This window comes from Anas platyrhynchos, chromosome 7 (assembly GCF_047663525.1).
Source record: "Anas platyrhynchos isolate ZD024472 breed Pekin duck chromosome 7, IASCAAS_PekinDuck_T2T, whole genome shotgun sequence".
NCBI classification, from domain to species: domain Eukaryota; kingdom Metazoa; phylum Chordata; class Aves; order Anseriformes; family Anatidae; genus Anas; species Anas platyrhynchos.
The window spans coordinates 1,972,347-1,985,830 of NC_092593.1; the positions used below are offsets into that span (position 1 = coordinate 1,972,347).

The window sequence follows — 13,484 nt, forward strand, 5'->3', positions numbered from 1 at the left end:
CAGGAGGCTGGGGGTGATGTCCCCAGCTCGGTCCCACTGCACAGCCACGTCTGGCACCGCGCGGTGCTCGCCCCACGCCTGCACCTCTCCTCAGACCCTGGTTTTGCACATGCCCAACCAGGCTTGTCCCGCGAGGGCTGGCTCCCTGGGTGTGATTTGTAAGCTCACGGAGGGCACCGAAAACTGCTGCTGTGTTGGTGAGGGCATTGATTCGCACTTCCCACAGGATTAGCAGAGAAAAGTGTTTCTGTAACACGGAGACGTGCCGCTTTGTGTCATGTCCATATCCAATCGGTACAGCTGTCTCCCCCTCTGTCGTTAATTACCTCCATCCCAGTAGGCAGCCAAATTACATGCTAAGACAGTTTAGAGCGAGCACAGAGCCCGGTGGCTTTATTCAGTGAAAAAGAAGTAAATATATTCATTTCCGTAATTGCAATCTTTTGGGAACAAATTATCCCGTGCAGCACATCTGGCCAGGTGCTCTGGCAACCCCCCCAGCAGCGCTTGCTGCCTGAGGCAGTGCTGCAGAGGTGAAGGAGCTGATCATCAAAGCAAACCTGCAGCGGGGAAACAAGCCACCGCTTCTGCAGGGAGACCTGCAGCAGGGATGCCCACAGCAGGGATGTTTGCAGGTGAATTGGACTCTGTAAAAAGATCACATATCCAAGGGACAGCCAGTTCAATCAGCCTGGCACCGATGTCACTCCGTTTTCTCACACTCCTGTTTGCATCACCCTAACTATGTATGAGTTGAATCAGGCCCTGTAAATTCATGGCATTATTTTCCGAGCTCCCATAATCAGTTATTGCGCTTTTTATAAGAAAAGGGAGGAGAATGAAGCCGTGAATATTTACACTCAGAAGCCCAGAGGGTCCTGTTGTGAGATATTAACTCTGCTGACGGCATGGGCTCTCAGCTGGAGGCCAGGATGAAAGAGGGATGGTTACAAGCTTTTTTATAAATTAAAAAAAAAAAAAAAAAAAAAAAAGGCTCTCATAAAAAGCACCTGTCTGTTCTTTTCATTAAGCTTGCCTGATGAAGGCCTCGGGGGAGCTGATCAACATGAATATTTTTCCACATCTAAGTAGAATAAATACACTTAAAATCAGTCACCAAATGAGACTGTATTTATAGCTAATTACCAGAGGAATACACCCGAAATGGAACAGAGTGTGTTCCACGCACCCATTGACTGGCATGTTTTATAAATACACAATTTCTCACTTCCTTGGATAAAATAGTTTAGAAGACGGAGCCTTGTTTTCATTGCCTTGATCAAAATAGAACAAATTGAGATGACAAACGAAGTCACTAGTAAAAAAATAAAATAAAATACAACAACAACAAACAGTTTTCTAAAATCCCCTGGGGAGATCCCCATGCTCTGTGCTCTGTTCCTCAGGGGAAGCCACTCAGGCATGGCCAGGCCCTGGCCCCCGTGGCTCATGCCAGCACCATGGGTTCAGGCTGGGTTTAGGGCTGTCCCCAGGTCCCATTGAGCAGGAAATAAGGAAATATTTGCACACTCAAAGCCACAGGGAAGGCCAGGCAGCCCTTTGGGATTGTGCTTTGATCCTCCTTGGTATTACCCACAAAATGTCTGTGGCTGTGCACCCGAATTACACAGGGAGATGAAGGAGACGCACTGCACGGTGGCATCTCCTGCGCTGGCATCTGAAGATGAAGCGTGTGGGACAAGAACAGGAGAAAACAGGACAGCCACCACCTCTGCTGAAAATCACTGGTTGGATACCAGGTGTCAGCGAACTTCACCATGCGGTGTGAGGACGCACACATCAGGGAGGTGACAGCTCCATCCCTTTGAGCCCACCACGGGGGCTGTGCGCCCATGCCCGTGGCCGTGCCGTGTCCCCGGCAGGGCGGCCGCCAGCTCCCGGCACACACTAGATGTCACTGCACGACCTGAAATCTGCGCTCGGCTTCCCTCGGCCCCGGAGGACCGGAGTTTTGTGCTGCTCAGCACCAAAATCCACCCCGAGTGCGCACAGACACACCGGGGGGGGCTTGGCTTGGGTGGGGAGCGCAGCCAGCAGCCTCTGCAGACAGATCCTGCTCTGTGCAAGCTCAGGTGGCTCGCATGCATCGTCAGCAGGATTTTGGGGGCATCCCTCTCCCGGGCACTGCTGTCTGGAGCTGGCCAAGCAGCACCTAGGGAGTGGATTTCAGCTCAAGTCCCGCAGGATGAAGGCAGCTTTTGGCCAGAATGTCCCTCGCTCCCGCAAGTGTCTGTTCTTGGAAGCCAGCTGCTACCTATGGGAAAGGCACAAAGCACCCATTCCCATCCCATCCCATCCCATCCCATCCCATCCCATCCCATCCCATCCCATCCCATCCCATCCCATCCCATCCCATCCCATCCCCATTCCTACTGCAGCCCCATCCCAGCCTCATCCCAAACTCCCCCAAGGCTGGGGGCTGCCCTGCAGGTGAGCTCCGGGTGCCCCCAGCCTCCCAGCACATATAGTCCTGGGTGAAGGGAACAGAGCACGCCCTTTCCCAATCCTTTACAGCAAGTCCTCTGCACAAACGTGGTGCTGCACGCGCTGAAATCTGCATCACCAAAGCTTGCAGAAACTTTTTTCAATGGGTAAGACGAAATACACTTCACTCTTTGAAGCTCTCCATTTGTGGTTTGCAAATCATAAGGATAAAAAGAGCAAAAGCAACGACAGGGCTTTTGAGGGGTTAAATTGCACACCTTGCCTTAAACCCACTGTTAAATTACAGAGGGGAGGTTTGAAAAGCGCACAAAAAAGCATTTGCCTGTTTGGATATCAGCTCCTCATCACAAAAAAACAAAGTAGATGAAATTTCAGTGTTACAGGGCACCATGCACATGACCAGGGATTGCCTTCTCCACAGTTTCCCTCTTTTGCATATTTTTACACAACCACTGCTTTATTGTGCTGTGACGTCCCGGTCTCCAGCACGGGTCTAATGTTGCTGCTACCTCAGGGCACTGAGACTCATTTCCTCGGACACATTTCTGAAGCACTTTCAGGCTAGGATTTCCAAATGATTTATGCACAAAAAAAACCCTCCCTAGTGGCCCGCAGCACTCACATGGATCCTCCTTACCCTCAGCCACTAACTTTTAGGTGCAGGAGCACCCAGCACTTTCCCAACACAGCTTAGGGCTGTGAACCACTTCCTAACCAGGGGGAGAGGTGCCAGAAATTGGTGAAATGTGGGATCTGCGAGGGGCCGACCCCGATCCACCTTTTGGCAAGGGACCTGCGCACTGCGAGGAGCCATGTGGAGCTGGAACTTCTCTTCCAGCACTTTCCTCTGGCTGAAATAACTGCCAGCACTCCCGTCGCTAATTAGAATTAATATCATCTTCTTCCTCCAACAGTAAAAACAAAATGTTCTCCTCGTGTCCCATCTGATAAGGCAGCAAACCTCGTCCAGCACGGCCTCGTAGGTGGGCTGCCCTGGGCGGGAGGCGGCACCAGCCGTGCTTGGCATTGCAGGGAGCAGCCCCTGCACAGGCACTGTGCGAGGGAACGAGGGGCAGCAAGGCCAGGATGTGAGCAGAGGGCTGTGTCCAGGCTCTGGGGAATTGTTTGTGAGCAGTTCACGAAACAGTCACCACCCTGAGATGAATTAGCTGCAAGGGGCTCGGGAAGCATCACTGCTGAGTGCCTGGCCTCCACCGCCCCATTAGTTTATTCCCAGGAGACCGTTTATTCCCCCAAGGACCAGCCCTGGACAGCGTGATGTGCCGCATGGCCATCGCCCCCAGCCTGCCATGGGCACTGCTTGCTCGCAGCCCCTGGCACACAGATTTCTCCCTCTCTTTGCAGTAATTAAATCCCCACTCCAGCAAAGAGCGGGCAGGGCTAACAACGGCAGCGCTCGCGGCACCGGCAGTGCCTGTGTCCACATCCTCCACTCAGCAATATCCCAAGTCATGGCTCGGCGTGGGAGCGGCCGATCCTCATCACTACCCTGTGGCCAGGGAGCTGCCACCTCCCTCCCTGGATCCCCCAAACCTCCAACCCACAGACTGGGTGCCACTGGTGGCATCAGGGAGAAGCCTTGCCCTGAGGGGCTGCTTTTGGGGACCCCCTTAGTACCCCACTGCATCCCAAGGAGGTCCCTGGCCCTGCCCCACACTGGTCCCCGCTGCCCCAGCACAGCATCCCACAGAGCATCCCCCCTGGAGGCATTCCCAGTCACCCAGCCATGGCACACGGGGCTTTTTATGGGGTTGCCTTGGTCCCCACTGCGCTCGGGTGCGTCCCCAGGGTTTGGGACCCCCTCCTGGGACACTCGCTCCTCGCTGTCACAGGGAAAATCCCAGGGGCAAATCCACAGGGAGAGCAATATGGTTTTAGGAAAATCACACTGCTCTTTGGCACGTTCCCACGTGGGGTGTTCCCACAGGGAAGACAAGAAGCCGGCTGTGGGCTGTGGGGCTGCAGGGGGGCACAGCCCACACGCTGCCACATGCCTGTGGCTGGGCGCAACCCCAAAATCCCACTGGGTTTCTGCAGCTCCTGTCGGCAGCGGTCCCAAGGGAGCTGGTCTGGCTGTTCCTACAGCACCGGGCACCTGTGCGGCAGAAACCCGCTCCCCAAACCTGCCTCCAGAACCCCTCATCCCTGAAACCTGCTCCCCAAAACCTGCTCCCCGACCCCGCTCGCAGAAACCCTCAAAGACCCCTTCTCCAAAATCCCCCTTGTGCGGAACCCCCGACCTCAGAACTTGCTCCCTACAAACCCAACTTGCAAACCCCCCCTCCCCACACCCCGAGCCTTAACAACCCCAAACCCCTCCCCAAACCCACCCCCGACACATCCTCCCCCGGCGCTTGCCTTAAGCCCAGCCCCGCCACCCACCTGCAGAGCTCCCGTCCCCGACCCCTCTCTCCCCAACCCTGTCCCCAAACCCTTGCTCCCCCTCTCCCCGTCCCCTCGCTGCTCTCCCCCAACCCCCTGCCCCCGAGCCCCCTCCGGGAGCCCACCGGGGGCGGCGGGGCGGGGCGGGGGGCGCGGCGCGGAGCTGCGGGCGGAGCGGGGCGGCTCGGCACGGCTCGGCACGGCTCTGCTCGCCCCGGCTGGGCTCGGCACGGCTCTGCTCGCCCCGGCTCGGCTCGGCTCGGCTCGCCTGCATGCGGCGGCGGCGGCGGCGGGGCGGCCGTGCGGGATGAACGGCTCGGCGGCGGGCGGCACGGCGGCGGCGGGGCTGCTGGCGGGCGCCGGGAGCGCGGCGCTGGAGCTGGAGCGGGCGCTGCGCTGCTGCACCGCCGCCTCCGTGGTCACCGACGGCGGTGGCGGCGGGGCTGCGGCGGCGGCGGCGGGGGACGACGAGCGGAGCGTGTACATCATGCGGGTGGTGCAGATCGCCGTCATGTGCGTCCTCGCCCTCACCGTCGTCTTCGGCATCTTCTTCCTCGGCTGCAACCTGCTCATCAAGTCCGAGGGCATGATCAACTTTCTGGTCAAGGACCGGCGGCCGTCCAAGGAGGCGGAGGCGGTGGTGGTGGGGCCCTACTGAGCGCCGCCGCCGCCCCGCCACCGCCCGCCCCGACGGCTGCGGGGCCGGGGGAGCCGGGGGCAAGCGGGGGCGGCCCCGGGGAGCGGTTGTCGGGCGGGTGCGGAAATAAAAGGGGTCGTGAGAGCAACAGGTCCCGGCCGTGCGCCTTCCCTCCGCCCCGCCGCGGCTCGCCGGAGGGGGTCGGGGAGCGGGGAAGCGGCGGGGGCGACCCGCGGGGATGCGCCACCGGCCGGGCACCGCCGCCCGTCCTGGCTTGGGGCCGCCCCACACCGCCCTACAGCCGCCCCACACCGCCCTACAGCCGCCCCACACCGCCCCACAGTGCCCTACAGCCGCGCCCGGGGCTGCCCCGCGACGCCCCCGGTGCGTGGCCCCGTGCCCCCCTCCAGGGAGCAGTGCGAGTGCACCCGGCTGCCCGCCCGCAGGGTCGCCAACAGGTGACTTCCTACAGTCCTACAGCGGGGGGAGGGAGATATTTATGCTCTCATAAATTTTTTTTTTCTCTCCTTCATCCATTTCCTTTATAGGGATAACAGAACATCTTTCTATGAGAGGCTTGCATAGCTGTTTATCATATCCCTGAGGGCTTGGACTGGTTGCCAGCGATAAATCAATGTGGCCACATTTGCTGTGGGAGGAGAGGAACCGGCACAAACGCTTGCTGGGGACTGCAGCAGCGGGATGGGTGCGGAAAGGCTCGAGCCCCATCAGCCAGCTCTCCCTCTTGACACCCCGAGTCCTGGAGCAAGACCGTTCATTGTCGCCGTTTGCAATGCTGATAATAATCGGGAAGTTTTCTGGAAGAGCTATGGGGACTTCAGACTGCTCGGTTTTCCCTCACTTGCTGCTGAGCTGGTGTGAAGATGGCCAAACCACCAAATTATTATGGGTGTCGTTAGGAGATGCTATTACAAGTTTCCCCTTAGATAGACTAAGGTGAAACTTAGCATTTACAACATGCACCGGAGCTTAAAAGGGTGTGAAATAAAGCTGGAGCCTGAGACGACCTCTTGACTGTGAATAAACTTTTGGTAGAAAATGAGACAAAACAGAATTTCGCAATGTAGTATGATTCCCTAAGATGAGCAGAAATCTCAGCCGTGTACTCATTTAAGGGAAAGAAAAAGAACAGATCTGCCTGTTCTCTCGGGAACAAATACGCTATGGAATTTGTCATTAAATCAAAATAAACGTTACTGAGCTATCTATCAACTGAAACATCAGTGAGAAATTTAACCAAAACTCTCCTCCTTTCTTTACTGCTTAACGCTGCAGGAACAGAAGATAATGCAGTGTTTAAAGACAACACAATAAGAGTGAAAACTCCTAATACAGATGTTTCACTCACTTTCACTGTTTCATTGCTAAACATCTCAAACTTTTTAACTGGTGTCACTTCATGGTAATGCAGTGCACGGCCGCTGCTGCAGTCTGACTTGCAAGGAGGGCACGGCATATCTGAACTTTGTTTGAGGGCTAGATTCGGTATGTACTCTATTAATTATGGCAAACACTTAAAGTGGAAGGCGTTTTGATTAACTTTAGCCAGGAGCCACAGTTTTTTCCAGCACTGTAAATCTGTGAGATGGTAAATTCCCGGTAAGAAAAGATGGTAAATTCTGTAAGAAAATCGGTGGAGTTCACAAAAGCAGCCCAAGATGGGGTTGCCTCTGATCTAAGGGCCCCATCCAAGGTGAGGGTCCCCTACCCCTAATGTGCTTGAGGCTTGTTTTTAAGCTCGACAAAGAGACCTCAATTTAGACAGGCTGGGGAAAGGGTTTTCCTGCTCCGTGCTGCCGAGGTGCTCACATGCTTCCAGTCCCACTGGCATCGCTCAGGCTGCACTCTCTGTCTGCACCGTGGGGACTTTGGTGCTCAGAGACCAGGAGGAGGTTTGGGATATTTACAATCCACTTGGGCAGGCAGGGAGAGGACAGCACGGGGAAGAAGCAGCAGCACCAACCCTGCCATCAGCTTTGGCTCGTGCCACAAGGCGTGTGTGCAGGTGGCCTCTGCTCGTGCAAGGAGAGGTGTTTGGTGTGTGCACAGCCACCAGCCTGCTCACCTGATGGGCAAGCATAGGTGATGATTCCACTTAGGAATCAGCTGGCAGACCTGAACAGCTCTCTGTTGTTACTGTTAGACAAGAGTTCTTCCAAATCTTGGGATTGTCTGAAAATGCCAGCCCTCGCGATGCTCGGTGGTTGTGGCATGGACGGGTTTTTGCAGCAGTACCTCTCAGCAGGACTCGCACCAGGACCTCACCACAGCCTCCCAGCCGCTGTTTCAGAGATAACGAGGCCCAAAAATCCATACAGCCCCCACCAGAGCACGGCAGCTGGAGTTAATTCCCTCTCTGGGCACTATTTGCAACCCCTCGGTGCCATGGGCAGGAACCTCTCCCAGGTCACCCCAGGGACACTGCCAGGACTGGGGCAGCCTCAGCTAAACTACATCAGCTACTAATGTAGTGGCCTAAAATGCATTATTAGCTCAAATCTCACTTCTCTACCTGCCTGTGGAGCATCAGCCAGGAGCCAGAGCCCCTTTTCTGTGTAAATACCCCTTAAATACCCCTAAAAACCCCCTTGCATGCTGCCAGCAGCCTGCCAGGTTCCACCTGATTTCTCTCCCGTCCCACATCTGGTCTCCTCCTTCCTTCCAGTTAGCTGGGAACGCAGCCTGGGAAACACGAGATAAAAGATTGCCCCCTTTCAGCTCAAAACATGCGCTAATCTTCCAGAACAAAAATCAAGAGGTATCTTAGCCACTTCCCAAACAGGCACTGAAGTGTTTTGTTCAATATTTTAAATGAGATACACTTATTAAAAACGCTCCAGCAACTGCAGCTGCTTTTAGATAACCCTTTGAGTGTACTCGGGCTAAATTTGTCTCGATGGCTATACAATTTTAATTGTATGCTTCCCACATCTTAGTCGTAATAATAATCAAACCATGTCTGAAGTAGGCAGAAAAGGTGCATTTAGCAGTTAAGATATATGCAAGTACAGGGCGTCATTATGGGTTTGTATTCAGGCAAAATGCACATTGATTCTAAAGGCAATTTAGCTTTAATAAGGAAAACAAGTCCCACTGTTTATTTGCAGTTAAAAAAAAATAAAAAAATCCTCACTGTAAGTGACAGGCAGAGTACTTGCTCCTGGCTGGAGCTAGGACCCTTAGAGGAAGGGTTTCCTAAAAATATTCAGGCTCGTATTGGGGTAGGCAACCCCTTTGAACACACAGCCCTAGCTGGGTTTGAGCCCATATTAATTACCATTAAAGAATGAATCATTACCAATGCTCTTCTCTCCTTCCTCCCATCACTGTTTGTGTGCGTGAACGGTTTCTGCCGCTGCCATTGATTTCAGCAGACCATGACTCGGGCTGTCTGACTGGTGTAGCGAAAGGAGCCCCGAGGGACATCAAGTCTTTCAATTCTTTTATATTATAAAACAGCAGTGTCCTCTCCATAATTAAGGTTTAAACTTGCTGTCCAAAAATCTAATTTTCTGTTAGCTCACCATTAAAAAGTGATAGCTATCGCACATCATACTTTCATGTGTGCCCGGTGGCTGGCAGCCAGCTTTTTTTCAGACAATTCAGACGATTCTGCTGCTCCCAGTCTCCTCTGCACCGTTACTTCCTATTACTGGAACGGTGATGCAGGTTTCTTTGAAAAAAGAAGAAAGAGAGAAGCCAGCCAGCAGCAGAAAGTGTACGAAATGCAAGGGAAAAGCACCACGGACACTGAGGGGCAAAAACCTGAAACTTGATAAAAAGGAAAAGTTTTTGTGACATTAAAAAAGAGCCTGGTGAATCTGTCAATTCAGGTACTGCCAAAGTCGGGGAAATCAGCAGGCTTCCCAAAAGGAGTGGGTGTTCATGGGAGAGTGAGAGGCACCTGCTTGGGTGGGAAAATACACACACATACATTGAAATGCAAAGTTTTACAGCACCATCTTCTCTTTTCCTCCTTCACCAAATCTAAGCCCAGACCTTGGGGGCCACACAATTCACCCACCCTTGTGGGGCGTTGGATTTTTTTATGGGACGCCTTTATTTAATGCCAAAAATTGCTTGTAGCTGAAGACCAGATGCTGTCACTGAAGAAGGAAACCAAAGGAAGCCCGGACTGCTCGGGACCAAGCGTATCCATCAACTTGGCCACTAGCAGCTGGGGACCCATTCCGCAGCTACAGAAGGTATTTTTAGCACATGGAAAAAAAGTGTCACGAGCACATGATATGAAAAATACACAAAGCAATCTATCACTTTTATGTCCTTTATTCCTGCACAATCAGGTTAGGATTTTCCCCCTGCTTGCCTCCATTTCGGAACGCCAGCAGGGCCATGCAGGAGCAGCGCTGCTATGGAGCCACTGCCCGGCTCCCAGCGGGGTCTGGCTTCTGCCCTGTGCCAGGAGCACGAGGGCTGGCCCGCAGTGCCTAAAACAGCCTCAGGAATTATTTTACAATGTAGGAAATGCAAAAGGAAAATGTACACGCACAGAAAAGCTCAGTGTTGCTGTGTGCCTCGTTTGTGGACATACCTCGCAATAAATAACAGCTGGCAGCCCCGGCTCTGGTTGGGTACACGACCATCAGTGCTGGCAGCCGGGACATCCACGTCAGCAGCAGCTCCACGTGAGGCAGCACCATGAGGGCAGCCAGGAGGGCAAACTGCATTTTGGGGTGCGTTAAACACGGCACAGCCAGCTGGCCGCTATATTCAGCACTGCTGTGGCCTCACCTTGAGTCCTGTGTGTGGTTCTGGGCTCCACAATATCAAAAGGATGTTAAGGTCCGTGAAAGCATCCAGAGGAGGGCAACAAAGGTGATAAAAGAGAGGTGCCGGTCTCTTCTCCCTGGTAACAGTTGGCAGGATGTGAGGGAACAGCACAAAGCTGCTCCAGGGGAGGTTCAGACCAGATATAAGGAAAAAATTTCCTTTTCTCAAGTTCCTCCAGGTAACAAATGATTTTTTCCTTTTCTTCTCATTTTTCAACTATGGAACAGAATGGAATAAAATGGAACAGAACAGCCCTGTTGGAAAGTACTTTCAAAGATCATCCAGTTCAACTGCCTGACCTCTTCAGGGCTAACCAAGAGTTAAAGCATATTATCCCCACCTCATGTTAATAAATAAATAAATGCAATCTTCAACAAAGAACTGGAAACAAGAATGCAGAATTTGCGATACAACTCTAAAGGATAAGCTGATAGAAAATGCTTTGGAGCTCAGCTCTACGAATACAAACAAACAGGAAAAAAAAAAAAGGCTATGCTGGAGGAGGCCAAATGGAATAGAGTTATTTCTCTGGCTTGCAGGAAACTTTTGAGCATGGGAGATATCAGGCTGTGGAACAGTCTCTGTTGGGAAGATATAAAAATTCTTTTACCTGTGACTTTTACTCTTAACTTAAGAATATATTCCCTACAGGATGCTGCTGCATTCACAACGAGCTGGACCTGCTCCTCTCCCTTGCTGCCTTAGGAAACTCCACCACTCCGTTTGCTGCTGTGCACTGCTGAAGCTACAGGAATGAGAAATGCCCATCACGCTGTAAATATTAACTGCACGTAAGAACTACTCAAAGGTTTTCAAACAAAGAGAACAAACTGAAGTATAACCAGCAATCTCAGGACGTGGAGAAAGAAGCAGTTTTCTTTAATTCACTCCGCCAGCATCAGCCACATCTCCCCAGAAGGCTGGTGGCTGCTTGACAGCAAGTGCAGTGCTCTCAGATCCGATTGCCAATTAGGGCATTTGTGTGTGTAATGGAACTGCCACTCAAAGTGCTCTGAATACATGTTCAGTGGCTCACAAATCCATTCAAACTTTCATTAAAATCTCTTCATTATTAATGACGCCTACATCTCCTTTCCCCTTTGCCAAATATAAAGTCTACGTACCAAAAAGTATGTGTTTGAGATGGAAAAGGATTGCTGACATTAGTTGGCACTCTTCCTACCAGATGAGTTTATGCAATGTTGTCATTCGCTAAACACCCCCTTCCCTGCCTGGTTAGGACTGGGCTGACACTGATTCATTTGCAGGGAAATTTCATTTGCCCCACAGCCTAACCAGCCTCACTCCACACCACCTGTATGAGGATTAATCCCTGTCAGTAAATATTGCCTAATTCCAGCCTGCTGATTTCCACTGGGCACAAATCTCCTTGGCATTTTCATGCTGTATTAGAGAAGAGGAAATCACACAGCATCTTAAGTAATTTTGGTTTTTACACACTCCATTTGTTTGCTATCACATTAGCTCCTTTTCAAATGGTACACCGTGACCATTTTTGCACACAAATAACATCTTGAATTTGAACAAAGCATGTCCACAGGATATTCTCAAAGCGAGAAATGAATTGCTTTAGAAAAAAATACAGCATCGTTGGGAAATGGAGCACAGCAGGTATTAGCTAATGACACCTAACATTTGCCATATCCTGGACAGACAACAAAACTGCATACATTAATTAAAAGCAGGCTTTGGGGAAAATATTCTGAGCTTGTGCTGTAACGCCTGTGGAAGGGAGAGGAAGTGTGAGGCCTGGCGAGGCACTTGGCACAGCTTCAGCTCCTGAGTGCCATGACCGAAACAACTCTGGAGTCAATGAGGCACTCACGCCCTGTACCCCAGCAACCCTGCACTCAGCCCAGGGACCTTCCCGGTTCATAAAGGGTGGCGCTAGGAAGAAAACCACTCCCTCATCCTATAGCTGCAAACCCCCTTTTAGGGCATACCTGGGCACAGACAACTGGATGCTCCTGTTTGTTTCCCGCCACCTCGCTGAAGAATGAAGCCCCGAAGCAAAGCGCTCAGTGGGTCCCTCACTTAATCAGAAGAGTTCATTTGTGCTTGTAATATCCCCCATGGCCATCAATCTCCTGAAGAGTTGCCTCCGCTACCAATACCTTGGAGAAGTTACCCACGCAAGGATTGCTTGGGGAGCAGAAGGAAGCAGTGACAAATTTTACCTATTTCAAACAAAATACGGTTCTTTGTCTTCTCCAGAAGATACCAATCCATAATCCATGCTTCTGGATTTTTTAATTAGATCATGTCTAGAAAAATATTAAGTATTGAGTTTAATTTTTTTCCTATCTATGGACATTCAGCACAACAGTTCCAATGGCTAGTTATCCTTGGTGTTCAGAAATTACAGTTTTTGTCTGAATATATCTCATGTCACTCAGATTTCTTTCTTACATTTTTTTCCACAGTGGCAGGCTCTGCATTACCAATTCCCATTTTATGAATGAGACTTGCAAGCTCTGAGCCTTGGACTTTCTTGCAATTAACCGGAAGACATTTTCATAGTGTAACTGTGTTCATAGCGCTTATTTGAATCTTTGCCAAATCATTAGCATCATCTTCTTAAATTCGGGATGCTAGAGCTGAACACAGTGTTCCAGTAGCAGCCTCACTAAAGTGAACACAGAGACAACACAACCTCACTGACACATAAATCTGTATTCCTCTGTTTAAAAAGTGCATGGGTGTATTTTGAACAAAAAAAAAGAACAAATGCTTATTTGTTCCTTTGGTCCCGATGTCTTACCTTCTGCTGATTAAATTGCCATGACGTAGAAGCCCTGTCAGAACTGGGGTTCTGCAGACAGTTTAAGAGCCTGTAGGTATAGCCTGCTTTCTTCGTCCTTAAATAAATTTTCCATGTTAAACAACAACAAAATGCACATTGTATCAAGGGTAAAGTGTGGTTGATAATTTCTATCTTGTAGAAAGCCACATAGACCAGCAGCAGCTGTACTGGCCTTTTGTAATTCATGGGTTGAAAGTTTTGCCATTCCCCTACCATGCCTTGGATGGATGGATGCGAAATTTAGTTCTATACCTCTGGGGCTCTCCAGGTAGGCTAGAGCTCGTTCAGGCAACTTTAAGAGCCCTTAGTTAGTTCATTGCTTATTTTCAGAACAAATTTGTT

At 51.3% G+C, this 13,484-nt stretch overlaps 1 protein-coding gene across 1 annotated transcript; it reads left to right on the forward strand.

Moving 5' to 3' along the window:
• Positions 1 to 4,864: 4,864 nt before the first annotated feature.
• Positions 4,865 to 6,735, forward strand: RPRM (reprimo, TP53 dependent G2 arrest mediator homolog). Its single transcript, XM_038182513.2, has 2 exons — positions 4,865 to 5,964; positions 6,055 to 6,735. Exon 1 carries the CDS (start codon positions 5,177 to 5,179, stop codon positions 5,525 to 5,527), a length of 351 nt encoding a protein of 116 aa, XP_038038441.2. The 5' UTR covers positions 4,865 to 5,176; the 3' UTR covers positions 5,528 to 5,964; positions 6,055 to 6,735.
• The last annotated feature ends 6,749 nt before the right edge of the window (positions 6,736 to 13,484 follow it).

Bases quoted from the DNA above. Each gene is read 5' to 3' on its own strand.
- RPRM (XM_038182513.2), top strand. From the start codon at position 5,177: ATGAACGGCTCGGCGGCGGGCGGCACGGCGGCGGCGGGGCTGCTGGCG.